At 36.1% G+C, this 17,044-nt stretch overlaps 1 protein-coding gene across 11 annotated transcripts in view; it reads left to right on the top strand.

Moving 5' to 3' along the window:
- Nucleotides 1-17,044, top strand: part of PCNX1 (pecanex 1) — an 82,318-nt gene that overhangs the window by 37,181 nt on the left and 28,093 nt on the right. For 5 of the 11 annotated variants that reach the window (XM_085224914.1, XM_085224913.1, XM_085224923.1 and 2 more), the window contains exons 8-14: nucleotides 1,416-1,600; nucleotides 8,393-8,483; nucleotides 10,252-10,309; nucleotides 12,340-12,557; nucleotides 13,327-13,480; nucleotides 14,035-14,067; nucleotides 16,029-16,200. In XM_085224914.1, coding sequence (XP_085081040.1) covers nucleotides 1,416-1,600; nucleotides 8,393-8,483; nucleotides 10,252-10,309; nucleotides 12,340-12,557; nucleotides 13,327-13,480; nucleotides 14,035-14,067; nucleotides 16,029-16,200 — 911 coding nt within the window. The remainder of the gene's footprint in view (nucleotides 1-1,415; nucleotides 1,601-8,392; nucleotides 8,484-10,251; nucleotides 10,310-12,339; nucleotides 12,558-13,326; nucleotides 13,481-14,034; nucleotides 14,068-16,028; nucleotides 16,201-17,044) is intronic. The other 6 variants (XM_085224918.1, XM_085224924.1, XM_085224915.1 and 3 more) reach the window with 5 other exon arrangements.

Genomic DNA, 17,044 nt, shown 5'->3' with positions numbered 1-17,044 from the left:
GTCTAAAACAGTAAAGCACTGAATAAAGCTTCGGATTCTGATATGTTAGAGTATGGGTTGCAATTTTTAACCTCGTCAACTGCGTGCATGTCTGTTGTATTTTGCATGAACTGTTCTTAACACCTGGTTTTATAGTTATTTTCATATTTTGCAGTGATGTTCTAAGGAAAAGTGAAATCAGTTGTTCTAGAAAATAGTTACACGCAACTGCATCAGACAGACACCCTCAATTCTTAGTAAGGTCTTACAGTTGTCTCACTTGCCAACTGTAGCATCACACTATATGCAGTAAAATGTTAAAAGCAATAGGTGGTTAAGACTCTATTTCAAAAGAGAATGCTCTAAGACAGAAGATAAAGAATTTGTGTTTTAACAAACTTTTTATATAATTTTATATTTTATCTTGATAAAAAGATGATTTCTTAATCTGAAGAAGTGTCCTCCAGCTAATGACTGACATAACTTCTCTAAATGTATAAAATAAGGATATAAAACTACCGATTTTGCAACATAGCTCTGATGCACGTGACACTTGTATTTGGAGACATTGCCACATTTAATGTTAAACTGCTTTAAAAATATTGTTAGTATTTGTTAAACAGCTTCTTAAAATAGTTCTGCATTGAGAAGGTTATGAAGGAGACTGACATTTTCAGATGTTGTCTGCTAATAGCTTTAAACTTGCACACTTCTCTGAAGAATGAATTTCTATCTTTGGGTTTAGAAGACTTTTGTTGTGGTAAGGAGTACTAAGCAACAAAATCATTGTCAGGGCCGTGCTATCAACTTTAAAATAGTCCTAAAACTTTTGCCAATTAATAGGTTGTTAGAGGTACTCCCCCCAAAAATTCCAGTTCTACTGTTTCAAATGTGGTTATCCACAAGGTATGTTGCCAATGTCTGGTTTGTAATTAATCTTAAAGACATTTTGTAGGAAGACTGCAGAGTAATAGCAAGGAAGATGGTGATGTTTTGAGAACAAAAGCAAAACAATTCAAGTCATATATCCACGAGCAACCTAACTATTGAAAGAAGAGTATAATAGCCTCTATTGTACAGGAGAGAGGTCACAAGATACAGTTAGACTAACCACATAGCTTACTTTTGCACCACAAATTAAAACTAGTAAGAATAGCATTTCCCCAGCTCACCATCAGGCCAGAAGAACTGCGCTTCCAAAAGGTTGAGTGGGAACTTTTGTCTTTGTATCTTCTATTGTAACATCAGTGTCCAAGCAAGTAGTACAGAACTCGTGGGTTGCCTTAACCCTAACAAATGGCTTCTGAATGCTGTATTTTAACTTTTCCTTTTTTTTTTTTTAAAAAAAAAAAAAAAAAAAAGCTTCTTGTTTTGCTTCACTTTAGCTATTTCCTTTCCGTCCCGGTAATGTCTCCCCCATCCGTGTTTTCTCGTAGCCTTCAAGATGGTCAGCAAGGCCAGCAGTCCTCCTCCCAGGCCAAAGTGCAGTCCCGCTCCCCCTCCCAGGCAGCTGTGCTCAGCGCTAGCACCTCCTTGCTGGTGAGAAATGGGAGTGTCCACTTAGAAGCATCACATGCCACTGCATCTGCTGTAGGCGGTAGCAGTTTGCACGATGGACTTGGTATGCAGGCCTTATGTAACCTTGGTGACATGGAAGTTTTAATACGGCAGCTATATTGGTAATAATGCAGTGAAAAACAGTTAACTTTAACTTTGTTTCTGGATCCTGTAGGTGCATTTCTTAGATGGGAATATTGCTGATAAATGCCCAGCCTTTCATCGTCACGTTTCCAGACACTTTGTCTAACAAATTTGCAGTGGGAAACATTCTAAGGATGCATAAGTAGCAGTGATCTGAGATCTCTGTATTTGAACTACATAACACATGTAACATGAGTATCCTTGCATTGTCAAAGAGAATCAGGGTGAGATTGTTAGTAAATTTGGGGGACTTCTGATTCCTGAAAAGATACCTACTGTGATCACTAGGAACACTTGATCTTTCAGAAGAGCCTTGCATAGTTGTTCTTTGAAAAGAAATCCTCACGTCAAGGAGGGTAGTTTTAATTTATGCTTAAAAGTAGGAGATTGAGACATGAAGAAAATACGGATCTTCTTGTTTCAGTTGCCATCATTTTTGAAGTTTTATGGTGCTCCTTAGTTCTGTTTAATGTTTCTAACTGCTTTATTAGCTTCTCTGAAGTTAATAAAATTGCTAAGGAGAAGGAAGTTCAGATGGTTATAGTAAGTGACTGATCTCCTATGACACAGCAATGTGAAGGAAGGTTGGGAAAAATTCTTGGCCTGGATCTTTGCAGTTAACTGTTCATGGCCTGAACTGGTGATGACTTCATTGTTAACATGGAATTCCTGCTTGGATTGCTACGATATCCATGTTTAGAGCTGCTGATTGTTAGTGATGGTATTTTAAATAACTACCAGCTGTGATACCACAGAAGTGAAGGTTGGATTAGAACACTGCTTAAAAACACTTGTTACAAATGTTACAAATCTTACTGTAACCTTGCTCTAAAAGATAATTGATTTGTCATCTTGCTGCATTAATGGGGAAGATTTCAAGCATTGCTGGGCTGTGGTTCTCCCCTTTAAATAAGAGTTCAGTTAGAAGTAGCTATTCTTCTCTACCTACTGGCAACAATATAAGAAAAAATAACTATAAGCAAAAAAGAAAACAATTCTGATATTCTCTGAAATGTGTTTATAGAATTGTACTATAGATATGTTAAATTATACAGCCTTCTTATGTGATACTTATGTTCTTGTTTTAGATTCTGTGGCTCTGGTAGTTTCTAGATAGAAAAATCAATGCTTAAGAGTATGAATCTCTAAACTGTGAAAGCTAATCACATAAAGCTACAAGTTCTTTTAGCTACTTAATTTGGAGACTTTTTTGTTTGAAATGGTCATTGAGGTGTAACTGAAATTCAGGGATTACTGTGGTCATATCTGTTCAAAGTTAGTGTTAAGACTTGTTCTTAAAGCTACCAGTGTTGTATTTGATAGATATGGCTCATATTGCCCCCACTTTGATCAAGTTTTATAGAATTCAGAGTTTTATGTACAGTTCTTCAATTTGAATTATTTAAGAGCTTATGTTTACTGTGATTTAGTGAAAATTGAAGTGGGTTCAGCATTGCATTTAGGCTCTCTTAGCAGTCACTTTTGCTGCACTTGGAATGGAATACATTTGCAGTCTTCAGATTAGTTTAGCTGTACAGATTTCTAAAGTTCTGTGTGTACAATATTATGGAGCAAGACATTGCCATTCTGAGGCAGAAAGCTGTTAGGATCTGCTCAGTTGAATAAATCCTTATTACATCTCATATTTGCTTGGAGCTTCAAGCTTCTGTTTAGAAACTTCTTTGTGAAGCTATTACAGCAGAAATCTGTTTTTATTCTTACAAATCAAATTCTTTCGTTTCTACAGCAGGCTTTAAAAAAAATCCGCATTATGAACTAAAGCTTGTTCTCAGAGCGTTTTGTATGATGGGTATTCTTTTATTAGAGCAGAATAGCTGATAAAATGGAGCAGGCTTTCACATTTGCAGTTTGTTCATCAGGCTTGACAAGAAGAGAGATGATCCTGTTGTGTTATTTCAGAGAGAGTATGCTGGAGGGAGAAGGGAGGTAGTAGCTTGTTCCAACCAGTGGTTGGTTGGTTTGTTTTTTTTTTTCTTTTTTGGTGATATTAATCACCATTAAAGATAATAAAATGCCAAATGGAGCAAATAAGGAGATGTACAGTGCACATACGTCAATAGTGTGCGCAATAATTTCTTACTGAAATTGTTAGCGTTTTTCAGCTCATCTGGAAGACAATCAATCAGGTTGTTTGCATTTTAAAAACTTTTTTTTGTGCACAAATGCAATATGCGCTTCTGCATTTTTTTTTCTGTATGTGTGCTGATATGAAGCTTTAGCTCTCAAAATATCACAGTTTTTTTTTCTTCCGTTTGTTTCAAAGATTAATTAATTTGATTTTGGTGATATATTCTGTGAAGGATGGATCTTAGTGGGTTATAAGTAGTCTACATCCAGTCTCGTAATGATTATACATTCTTAATTGCTGAGCATTGTGCTCAATAAGGCAAGGGACGCTTTGAAGCATTATTTGTAGTCTTCCAGATTCCAAGTAGAAAGACTTCTACACATTATGTTGTTACTTCCTGAATGCTGAGGGGAAAGGAATTTGAAAGGGTGGAGAAGGAAACTTATCATGGAGCAGTGAATAAGAAATAAATCATGAGGAATGAAGGACAAAAAAAACTTTTGGAATGATTGCAGGGATGATTAACATAATATGAATACAACAGGCTGCAAAGTGGACACCATGACTGAAATGAATGATCATCTTCAGAGCGTAGTATGGCAATACTAATGCCTTCTACTCTCATAAATATTCTTCAGTGTGTAGGTGATGGGTGTTATTTTTGAGTTCTTGCTTTGGAGGCTATTAGAATTTGTGAAGTAGTTCAGGCTCCAATTACTAAGCTACTAGAACAGATATCTGGTGTCTGAAAGTAGGGTGAAATAACAGCCTATTGTTCTCACATAGGTGGTCGAGTTATTTTCTTAAGAAGTAATCACCTGGAGCTTTACGATGCAGCTGTACTGCAACATTTGGCTCTTCTAGTTGTTATCGCTTGTGTGAGCGACAATAACTCAGATTTATTGAAATATTTTGGTTTTTAAAGGCCACATGGTGGTGTTAAAGACTGAAACTTCCCATACTGCCTTTAAAGGTAGATATCTGTGCTGATCAGTCAGTTTCTCAGTGCTTTTTATATAAATAAGTAAACTTTAATTTAGTGGATGGTGTTTTCAAAAGTATGAGTAGAAGATAAACTCATTTCCCTCTGTTCCTGTAGAAAATGTCCCTCTTGCAGCTGTGGAATTGTGCATATAATGGATAAGTTATGCTTTTGATAAATGTCATATAAATTAAAAATTGAACACCTTTGAAGTGTCCAAACTGAAAACTTTTAAGTTTTAATACTGCTGCTGAAGGTAATTTCTGATGTTGGTAAATAATAGTTCCTTGCTATAGAATAATCAAATTTTGATAGGTTTGTTTGTTGTCCTGAATAGGATGTAAAGAAATATACTTACCTGCTACTTACGACAGTACTGTAATGATTCTAATAATGATGTAGACTTTGGCACATGCAAAAGCTGTTAGCATCTTTCAGAACTAGTGTGGAAGGCTTGAAGCAGAAATATTTATCAGATGGAAAATTAAGAAATAATACTGAAAATAATATGACTGAAGAAAAACATCAGTCTACCACTTTAGGCAGACGCTCAGCCACTTGCCTTCCACGTTCAATCTATGTAAGCTCATCGTTCTGTTGCTTTCATTGATTCCCTTATCTGTGGGAACATCAGTCTGTGCAATGTGTGAACCTTTATGTGGCTGTCTTCGGACTCAGTGATGAGATACTTTTGTGCTCTGAAACAGTTTGTTTCAAAGGAAGCATGTCCACCTTTTCTTTCCTTCATGCCATAACGCTGACGTATTTTGGAGTTGTGTCTGAGTATCAGTAACTTCGGTTTATTATTTTCATGATGTGCTCCACATAGAGTACAGTGAAGAATCTGAAGCCCTCTTTTGAGATGGAGTTAGGTGAAAAGTTACAAGCATTTCTATTTAGTGTACAAATGTTGGCTGAATTTCTGTACTTTTAAAATAAGGCTTTGTCTGGCTTGTTCACAACTTGATAATACTACAATCCTTAGAAGAGGAAACATTAAGCTGCTTCGTTGTGATGCTATCAAAAATATTTGAGACAGCTGTAAGAGAGCTAGGAGTAGGAGGGAAAGAAAATCACTCGGGTGACTCCCAGAAGCTGGGTGTATCCATGTGTGCTGGGCGTTCTGAGCATTGGGATCCCTCTCGAGAGTGCTGTGAGGAGGCTGCTGTGTCTCACACAGCTGCTGGGACTTGGAGCTCCTGGGATCTGCAGCTAGGTCTTATGGTTTGCTTCCTCAGCAGTACTGAACAGATCTGTAATCTGTTTTTGCTTTTAGTGAATTCATTCCTTTTTTTCTGGAGGATCTTTGTTGGTTTGTATGTGTTTAACTTTAAAGAGCATGAAACAAAGAACTTTGTTTCATTGAGAAGCCACACTTTTCTTGACATTCATTAGGAAATCTACTTCAGTAGAGGGATGAATTGCAGGTGTAGAAAAACCTGACACTGTTTTGCAGTTTATGTGCAAATAATTGGAATTAAGCTTTTCGTTTGTCCGTTGAAATCATCTGCTACATCTCTACTTACCAGGTTTGTTTTATGCTCCCGCAGCCATGCCCTGCTTATATCAGCAATACAAAAGCAGTAAACGTTGATAATCTCAGATGAATTGGGTGTGAGGGAACAGTAGATGCTTCATTATGTGAAGGTTTTTATGCTAAATTTTCTCAAGTTTTGAAGTCCTTTGCATTTGATATGTATAACACAGTACAGGAAACGTCTTTCAAACAAATTTATCTGATGTAATATCTCAGCCTAAAGGAATGGGAAGCTGTATCTTGTAATATATTCTTGTTTCTCTGATCTAGCATCACATTACTGTAGTTAATAAATTTACTGCCTCTCAGATCAGTAGCTTGTGCAAAAACATGAAGAATGTAAGGTAACCCAGACATCATTGTTTCTTTTAAGGACTGGTTGGTTGAAATACTTTTTCTCTAACGTGGTTTATGCACGATTTTGTCCTGAGAGCAATCTGTAGTGTTTTATCTGTTATCTTCATGTTTCCTGTTGAAATTTTTTTTACTGTTGCAATTCAGAAAACCCCTTTGTAACTGCAGCTACTGGTTGTGGGGAAGGAGGTTCCTAATGCCTCCTACCAGCTTGAATTTAAAACTTCATCAATAAACATTCACTACATCAAGCATTAAAAACAAGGAGATACTTAACTAAATCACTTCATTAAGATCTTAACTAATTAAGGAAGTCACTTGAACAAAAACAATAACAAAAAAAAATTCAAAGAAGCCCACAACCAAAATTACTTTAAGAAGTGAATCTTTTGCTCATGTTTCTTTACAGATATCTGTAGCAGATGTAATTAAATATTGAGGGAGAGCTGTTGTACTACTGTGTTCTGATGCATTCTGTACACAACTATTGAACCATGTAGCTGCTGTGTCAGAATGGAATCTTCTTTCTCAGCATGTCTGCCTTAGGTGTCTGGGGGTGCCCCTCTGCTGAGGAGAGAGAGCCTTGTGAAGGTATTGAAAGCTCTTAGCTTGTTAGGTGTTTCTCCTGGGGCTGCTTGCTTTCCTGTATCATCAGGAGATAGGACTTCAGGATGTACAGCTGAGAGGTTTACACAGACTTCTGCTTCAAATGTGCCATAGCAGCTTGTTTTTTTTTCTTTTAACTGATTAAAATACGTTCTTAAAATATTGCATGCTCTTGCATCATGAGTTGAGTAAAAGACTGAACTAGGAGAAATGGAGAAGTTGGCAGGGCTGTATGAGATGATTACAACTTCAGAATCAGCTTCCTGCATTCTGAGCAGAAATATATTAAACTGACCTTCTGGGGAAATTACAGTCCTTATCTCTCTGATCAAATTGTTGTGGAGAGAAGGGCGCTGTAAAAATGTCATTGTGAGCAAGGTAACTTACTATCTGAATTGGAATCTCAGTCTGCTTCTTTGTTAATTGTACATTTAGAAATAGAGTTGGTATTGAAACTTTTTGAATGAACAATATCTTGAGGTAACTTGGAGTTGCTGGAACTCCTTTAACAATAATGGTTTATCTCAGAAGGTAGGTTGTGGTCTTTGATCTTACACTGAAGTGTTCACTTCTGTTTTGTAGAAAAGATCTCTGCCTCCCATTTCTTTTTTACTTCTTTTAGAGATCTAACTAATGAAGCATCTCTGGTCACTTTATTCACCCTTTGTGTTTCTTTCCAAGTAGTAGACAGGCCTCTCAAAAGAATTTTAATTTGGACACTTGAGGAATCTTTGCCATAGCATGATTCCTCTATGTTGATGAATGATTTACTGATCATTCTCCTGAGGTTGGGAGGAAAGAATTGAAGAAGTTTGTCGTTGCGAGATGTTTGCCTGGTTATTCTCTAAGGGTGGGGGTTGAAAGAAGCTCACGCCGTGCTTTTGTTGTGTAAATGGTGACATCTTGTAAATATTAACTCTTAATTTAGTTCTTTATTGCTGTTTACTGTATATATGTTGTATGAAAGAAGACTAAATAACTAGTATCTTGTCTGTGCTGGTGACACGTTACACATCTTATATTCTGACACTGATTAAAAAAAATTAAATATCTAAGTTGATGTTAATAGCTGATATATAGAAATGTAGTGACAGTAGGATGAAATGTCAAGAAATCTTGACCTCTTCTTAACTTTTTTTTATAGGTAAGTTCAGTTCTACGCTCTACGAGACAGGGGGCTGCGACATGTCACTTGTGAACTTTGAGCCAGCTGCAAGAAGAGCATCTAACATCTGGTGTGTGTGAAGGCCAGTCAAGAGTGGTGATTCTTGTCTTACTGCAACAAAATCTATTAGTTTAATTTTAAAAGGTTATTTATTATGAACTACAAAAATCTATGTAAAATATTCTCTGTACATTTTTACTTTTGAAACTTCAGTGATTTTTAAGAGATGACAGTAATTGTGTGTATAATCTTACCCATTTTAGCAAATTTTGAAAAACGAAGATTAATATTGGTTTAAATGTCCAAACTGAGAACTTGACAAATGCTTTTTTGATTGGCTTAACTGGGAGTCTTCCTTTATAGAATTTAACTCACGTTTGGGGGAAGTAGGAAGCTATTAATTATTATAGCTATTAACTTATTTAAAAATGAACTTCCAATTGTGAAGCAAACGTAAACTGATAAGTTTGTTCTCAAGTTCATAGATGGCATGAAACAATACAGGAAAGTATTAACGTGCCTACAGTTTAAAAAAAAAAAATAAAATTATTTACACTGGAAATAAGCAGCTACATACTGGAAAGTTCATTTGCTGTTGGAGAGATACGCTTCCTTTCTCTGAATAGACAGGAGGCAGAAGAAAGGAAAAACAAACCAAAACCTTGGCCTTAAAATCCACTTCACTACGCGGAACTGCTCTAAACCTGTTACATCATGCTGAATGTTTAAAAACCTACCACGTGTAGGTGGAATAGCTTTTGGATTTATGGAGTAATGGATTTCAAAGCTTCCATCTTCAAATCTTTCTCATGAAAGCGTGCAAGTGCTTCTTGTAGGGTTGAACTTTGAAGAAAAAGTTCTGTGTTCCTTGCACAAAGCTATCAATGCCTGTCTATATTGCTTGCATGTTCCAGATGCAATGGCTTTGCTGGTGGCTGCTGTTGTGAAGCTGTACATGCTAATGAAAGTTACAAACTGGTCAAATCGAAATAATTGAGTATTAGGATGATAGTTTGGTTTCAGTGAAATAAAATGTTAAGAAATGTTTACTTTTATGTTAAGGCAAGGAACTGAAGGGAATTTCTGTGAGTTTGATATTAGTCTTACTGCTGTGGAATTTATATGGAAAACATACAGCCAAATGCTATACAAAATTGTGGCGGGGAAAGCAGTGGTTGGATATGGACTCTTTTACAGCAAGAAGTTTCTCCTCACTAACAAATGGAAATTGTGAAATAATTTTGCTCTTTATGACAGAGGTTTAAGCTTTGCTTAAAGTTTGCATTTTTTCTGAAACAACTTAAGTATATTTGAATGTGTACTACTTTTGTCAGTTTTGGGACTTGGTAAAAACAGTGTACAGTTAAACTGTAAACACCCAGGACACACCTCAGTGTCTTAGAGTTGTGTGTTTACACATCAGTAGCTAACAGATTATAAAGTATCTTTGTGGGTTTTTGTTTTGTTTTGTTTTTTGTTTTTGTTTTTTTTAAGAGAAGTAATTTTCATCATGGTAATCTGTAGAAAACTAATGGACTGCCTGGTCAAATCATGTGTTGAAAGTTAAACCAAGTGTAAGGGTGAAGAGTGATCCTGATGTACTACGGATATGTAGCGCAGTATGCAAGGCCCTTGTCAAGGTTTATTTTCTTTCCTGATTATTCACTAGGCCTTTGTGAAGTGGATTCATGTATTTTAAATATGTGATCAAAAGAAAAGGACGACATTTAGCTAAAGTTTGCAAGTGGTCAGAATTAATTTAGGACAGTAGTAAATTAGTGGCCTTTTGGAATCAAATGTAGTTTTATAATATGAAGTCTTTCCCCCTGTTCTTATAGTGACACGGACTCTCACGTATCGAGTTCTACCTCAGTTCACTTTTACCCACATGATCTAGTAAGTTTTTCTTATTTATTTTTAAAGCATGCAAAAAATCAGAAGACAGTTCTATTTATCTGATTAATCATCGTACGCAGTGGTTGTTTGTTTTAAGAAGGTTTTTTACTAGAGTTTCAGTGAAGATAAACTGGTACTATTCAGCTATCATTGTATATACGTACAAATTCATCTTTTTGGGTAGCAGTTTAAAATGTAAACATAAATTTTTTCACTGATCTAAAGCATGGTAACTTGAATCTAAATCTCTGTCCTTGTTTGGGATATTATGAGATACTTTGTCCAGAGATTACTGGATGATGTGAACAAAGCTGCACTTCTTTCCACTGTGAAAGTACATTGTGGCAGAAAGAAGAAATCTTGTTTGTGTTCTGAACAAAGGCAACGTTAGCAGTTTCCCTGAATGGAGTTTAGACATTTTTCATTGGAATCTGCTATATGAAGTTTAATTCGAGTGGAAAGAGTGAATGGAAAAAGGTAGAAGCTTTTTCATACTGCAAGTGGCTTTGGAATTACGTAGTTTTCTGACCTCAACCTTTTATGTTATTGTCAAGTCCACATGTATCTGTGCTTATCGTTCTGAACTCTACTGCTTCAGTTTCTATACAAAAACCCTGCAGATGGTTAAAATCCCTAAGATTACAATTCTTAAGCTAGGAAGATAAGGTGAAATATATTGAAGTATCTGATAACCTAATCAAGGGGGAAGAATAAATTTTGTTGAGAAAAGAATGAGAAACCTCAATTTACCCGACCATGCTTTTGATCAAGAATGTGATCTTCACATAGTGCCTACTAGAACTTTGTTTAATTTCCAGCCCCTGACGTGTAACTGCCAATGTGGTTCCACTGAGGATATATGTGGAGGTGCTTTTGTATAAGGCAAATTAACTATATATATAAAAGCTGAGCCCACATATCCAAAGGGGAACGTCGACTGATTACTAATGTGAGAAATGATACATTAAATTGATTCTACCTTTTAACAGATCAGAATCTTAAAAAAAACTGCAAAAGAAGCACCTGCTTTCTAACACAGCTCATCTAAAATGAGCTTTTAAATTCCTTTAGAAAGTGGATGTTCCTCCTTTGTTAGTTCTTTTTAGTATCTTTCTAGGAAGGAAAGCTGGTTGAGGATAGTTACGGTATACTGATACTGTAAGGAATTAAGAAAAAGCTACAAAAATGAGTTTTTAATTGTAATATATAACTGTATAATGTCAGCACTTTAAGTATGACTTGAGTATTTTACATTTTGCCTTAACAATCATTAACTTATTCATTAAGTGATATTTTTATTGTAGTATTCTTAAATGTCAGTGCGTTAAGGAGTTTCTTGGCCTGCTAATGTAAAAACTGAGTTAAATAGTATGTAAGTGCATAATATATATATATTTTTTTAGCTTTGAGTATTCTCCTTAGATGTTAGTACTACTGTGAATTCAAGAGAATTCTGAAGTGACAGAATACTGAGAAACTAGAGTCAATTATAAGCAGTACTGGACAGGTTAGGGTTGAGCTTTTTTTGTGTATCTCTCAGTATATTCTGAGTGCAATGAGTTTGACCACTGATGGCTGTACGTGTGGCTTTGTCATGCAAAACCAACCATTCAGCATGGATGTGCATGCAGATTAGTTGACTATAAGAAATGGGCTATAATTTGTTTTAACTCAGAACTTTGTATTGTTCTTATATGAATTATCACTGCTCATGTATCAGTTTACTAGTCTTCAAATTCGAAGTTTTCAGAGTAAGTGGGATAATGTGCCTAGTACATATGTACTTTGAAATAAGGCATTTGCTAAAATGCCACAGTTGTGTTGAATGGGAACTATTATTGCTGCTAGTGCTCTTCATTTACCATAGTAAGGACAGAAAAAGTAAGTAAAAGTCACAGGTCTGTTTAAATCTAATTTCTTAAAACTGAAACTAAATAATTGTAGCACTTTTTTTTTTTTTTGAAGGCAGCATTCAATAGAATGCAGTGATACGTAAGAAGGAACTTCTGTTAATACTGACTTTCTTTTAGCTTTCTCTTCCCCAGATCAGGTTGAACAGGCTGCTAACCATAGATACAGATCTACTGGAGCAGCAAGATATTGACCTGAGCCCTGACCTTCAGGACCACTTGCAACCTCAAGAGGAAGCAGCTCAAAAAGTCAAGCAGTACTATCGTTTTTGGATACTGCCTAAGCTTTGGATTAGCATAAATTTTGATAGATTAACTCTTCTGGCTTTATTTGATAGGTGAGGTCCTCTATATTACTAGACTTCAGAAATTAAGGATTAAAAAATGGAAATGAGCTGTGAGCATTCCTTTTGGGAATGCTTTTACTATAGTGTGAAAGATGAAATAATAATACCAAAATAATTTGTTTCTAAAACAGCAAAAGCTACTTTTTATTTCTTCAGGAATGCTAGAAAAAGCCCTCTCACTTTGTGTGAGTGTGAGAATGATATCTTAAGCAACAAAACTCTCATTGTTTGATCTATTTTTAATGCTAGAAAGTAAGTTTCTCAATAAACGAATTGACGGGTACTAGAACCTGTGTATATGTGTAATTATTTCAGCAAGTATTTATTATTCATCATTATTCAGCAATGTACATGATGTCCCAAAGCATTTTTCCGAAGAGTCATGTAATACTGCAACCTGTTGTCCATGCTCCATTTACTTACTGGAACAAAATAAACATCAACCTCTAGTTACCAGCTTTGGGAATGTAAGAAGTATTCACACTTTGGTAATGACCTTTCTTGAAGTATTCAGTACAGTAGTATGGATTTGTGGAGGTTGATTTCATAAGAAACTGATTGCTATGGCCGGTTATTCTGGCAGCTCTTATCTTTGCTAAGAGTACAAAAATAATTTACACAAGTTCGAATCTATTCTTAACTATTTTGCTACCAACAGCATATCTGTTGTTAACTTCTGATCTTTGCTGTTCTCTTCCAACTTTTTCTAAACATAATTAGCTTTTAATACTTTTTTTTTTTTTTTTTCCCTCTCATACAGGAATCGTGAGATCCTTGAAAACGTGTTAGCTGTCATCCTAGCAATTCTAGTTGCATTTCTGGGCTCTGTACTTCTTATTGAGGGCTTTTTCAAGGATATCTGGGTCTTCCAGTTCTGCCTGGTTATAGCCAGTTGTCAGTACTCACTGTTGAAGGTATTTCGATTTCTATCTTCATTTTGTGTAAACAATAGAAATAATTTAGGTTGGATGTTGAAGGCTATTTGGAGCTAAGGAAAAACTACGTGTTTATTGTTTTTAAAAAGAAATTAGCAAAATTCACCTTAGTAGAAACTCTGATAGATGATTATGGAAGATCACTTCACTGGAATAGTTCTGTGTTTCTTAAACAGTCCTTTATTTGTTGTACTCTCACTTTTTGTTTTCCAAAAGAGAAATAAAATCATATTGCTTAAAAAAAAAAAAACCCCACAAACTAAACGTGATAGTTTTGTGTGTTTCTTCTTTTTAAACTGATGTACCTCAATGTTTTCATATAATGCAATTGCTTCTAAGCACGTTTTTAATCAGTTGAATTAGTTTTTATTAGACATTTTTATCAGACAAGTGTTAATGATACGTAAGGAATATTGAAATTAAGAAAGATTCTTTCTTTATGATAGAACTATTAAGGTGGAAAAGAGAGATGGGAAGAGAGAAGTAAAATGTACTTACTGTAGAGTGGATAACTTCCCTCTTTTTGGTTTCAGAGCGTTCAACCAGATTCTTCTTCCCCTCGACATGTAAGTCATAGGCATATACCTCTATTAACCCTGCAGATGTAAAATTTCCACAAAGAATTGATCTTCTTGATGTTATGTCATTTCTCTTATATGACTTCTCATAAGGTACAAGAGGCTTATATTCTCTTAGTATGTAATAAGGGAATTTATGCTACATTTTTTTTTTTTTTTTTTCCCCTTTATGCTTTTTGTTTGTTTTTAGCAAATCCTATCCTCTCTGTTTTATCACAGAATCATGGAATGGTTTGGGGTGGAAGGGACTTCAAGGGTCATAAAATCATACAATGGCTTAGGTTGGAGGAGACCTTAGAGATCATCTAGTTATAATCCCCCTGTCATGGGCAAGATTGCCAACCACCATATCAGGCTAAGATCACCAGGATCCCATCCAACCTGGCCTTGAATGCTTCCAGGAATAAGGCTTCCACAGGTTTTCTGGGCAGCCTGTTCGAGTATCTCACCACCCTCTGAGGGAAAAATTTCTTAAAAGTATCTAACCTAAATCTCCCCTAAGTTTAAAGCCACTCCGTTCTGTCCTGTCAGACAGTGTTAAAAGCTAGTTCCCCTCTTGGTTGTAATCTCCTCTTAAGTACTATAAGGCTGCATTGAGGTTTCGCAAGGGTCTTCTCCAAACCAAACAATCCCAGCTCCCTCAGCCTTTCTTGATGGGGTGCTCCAACCCTTTGTTCATCTTTGTAGCCCTCCCCAAGACCCTCTCCAATGGTTTTGCATCCTTCCTGTACTGGAGGCCCCAGATGGGGCCTTACAAGGGCAGAGTACAGGAGGATCATCACCTCCCTCTCCCTGCTTGCCTCTCCTCTTCTGATGCAGCCCAGGATACTGCTGGCCTTCCAGGCTGCAAGAGCACACTGCTGGTTGTTAATCTGTTGGGATGTCTAATTCCAATTCGCTGACACAGGCAGGAGTACCTTCCACTTCTACGTCAGGTTGCCTAGAGTCCCATCCAACCTGACTCTGGATACCTTCGGGGATGGGGCATTCATAATTTCTCTGGGCAGCCATTGCCAGTGTTTCACCACTTTGATTAAAGAATTTCTTCCCAACGTCTAACCTAAATCTCCTTTGTTTAAGTTTAAACCATTCCCTTTTGTCCTATCACTACAATCTCTTTTTATAAAGAGTTCCTCTACAGTTTCAAGGCAACTTGTGCTGTAGAACAGTATAAGGATAAGTTGTTGGATGAATCTTTAGCATTCCAGCAGTAACAGAGAAAAAAATTTTTAGCATTTTAATTTGTTGTATAATGAGGTAGCAAAGCTTTGCAGATGTGCTGTTCTAGCCTTGTAGATCGTTCAGTTGTATTAGTGTGCTCACAGACTATTTGCTAACTCTCTTAGGCTGAGTATGCAGCACTCTAGTGAGTTTTAATTTGAGCATGGAAGTGTTAATGTGGTAATGCTGAACAATGTTTATATTTTATTGAGCATCTTTTAGCTTGCCAGGACAAAATACTTTTGTAACACCTAAACAAGATACTGTAAAGCTCTATTCCTCTGAAGCACATCATTCATGTTATTTTAGGCAGTAAGTTGTGTATTTTAATGGATACAGAAATGGTTTCATTTTCAGTAGGAGCAGTATCTAAGTAATAAACATCAATTTTTAGTCAAAATATTGTTCTCTTGCTTATGAAGCTTCAGCAGAGTTTTTCTGACATTTAGTGTTGTGAGAAACATGCTTGGAAATTCAGGTGAGAATAAGTGTAAAAATAACTGAGTCTAAGTATTTGTATACTCATTATATAGATCAAAGCCACAAAAAACATCTGTTTTTATCCCTGCGAGGCAATATTTTAAGAATTTTATGGAAAATTTTGAGGTGATAACACATCATAGGAGTAGTTGATGAGCAAAAAATAATTTTGATTCTGAAACTATAACATGCTGAAAGCAAAATAGATTTTCTTCTAATCATTAAATATTTTTTATGTTTTTAAACAGGGTCATAATCGTATCATAGCCTATAGTAGGCCTGTATATTTCTGTTTATGTTGTGGTCTTATTTGGCTGTTGGATTATGGCAGCAGAAACATATCTACAACGAGATTCAGGTTGTATGGAATGGCTTTCACCAACCCATTGCTCCTGCTGTCAGCCAGGGACTTAGTTATAGGTGAGTGGGTTTTCCTTTGATTTGAATTTTTTACTTCACCATAGTAGAGCTACTTTATTCTTTACACATTGAACCTTGTTGTGATGCTGTTGCACTGTCACCTAACTGCCGCTCATTTAGTTTTCTTTGGAAAGAGGAACTTCAGCTTACTGATGTTTATAGGAAAATTGTTCCTTTCTATAGCTTTGCAGTCACAAACTGAAGAGCTGTCAGGTAAAATGGTGTCGTAATTAAAAAGCTATACAAATCTTTCTTATCTGGTTTTTCCATTGTTGGCCCTGAACATGACCTTCTTTGCTCTTGAATGTTGTTATGCTACCCTGTGCTAGGACATACCTGCTTGGTAATGATATCATAGAATTTTAGAGTGGCTTGGGTGGAAAGGGACCTTAAAAATTATCAATTCCCAACTCCTCTGCCGTGGGCAGGGTTGCCACCCACTAGATCAGCCTGCCCAAGGCCCCATCCAGCCTGGCTTTGGATGCCTTCAGGGAATGGGGCACATGTTATGATTTGGATTTGTATAGCCCATTCTCTTGCAGAGGACCTTGTCACAAATGAACTGGGGCTCTCTTAAAGCAGGTTATTTTTATTTAGCAGTTGAGTAGGACAGTATGGACACAATTATTAAATGCATTATAAGCAGATTAAATCTTTCTTAATGTTTAATTTTGAACACACCTGGTTTTTCATTGCAACCCTTCAATTACATCAAAACATCTGTGTGTGAAGCAATACAATAATTAAATGTTATGACTGCTTGCTTTTGCTTTAGGACAATCTTTTTTTCCAAGAAAAATAAAATATTGGTCTTGGTTTTGAATTATTTTTTTGACTTTCCATT

Source organism: Meleagris gallopavo, chromosome 5 (assembly GCF_905368555.1).
Source record: "Meleagris gallopavo chromosome 5, MGAL_WU_HG_1.1, whole genome shotgun sequence".
In the NCBI taxonomy this organism is placed as follows: Eukaryota; Metazoa; Chordata; class Aves; order Galliformes; family Phasianidae; genus Meleagris; species Meleagris gallopavo.
Note: the sequence above shows the minus strand (reverse complement) of the source record. Positions and strands in the feature narration are given on the sequence as shown.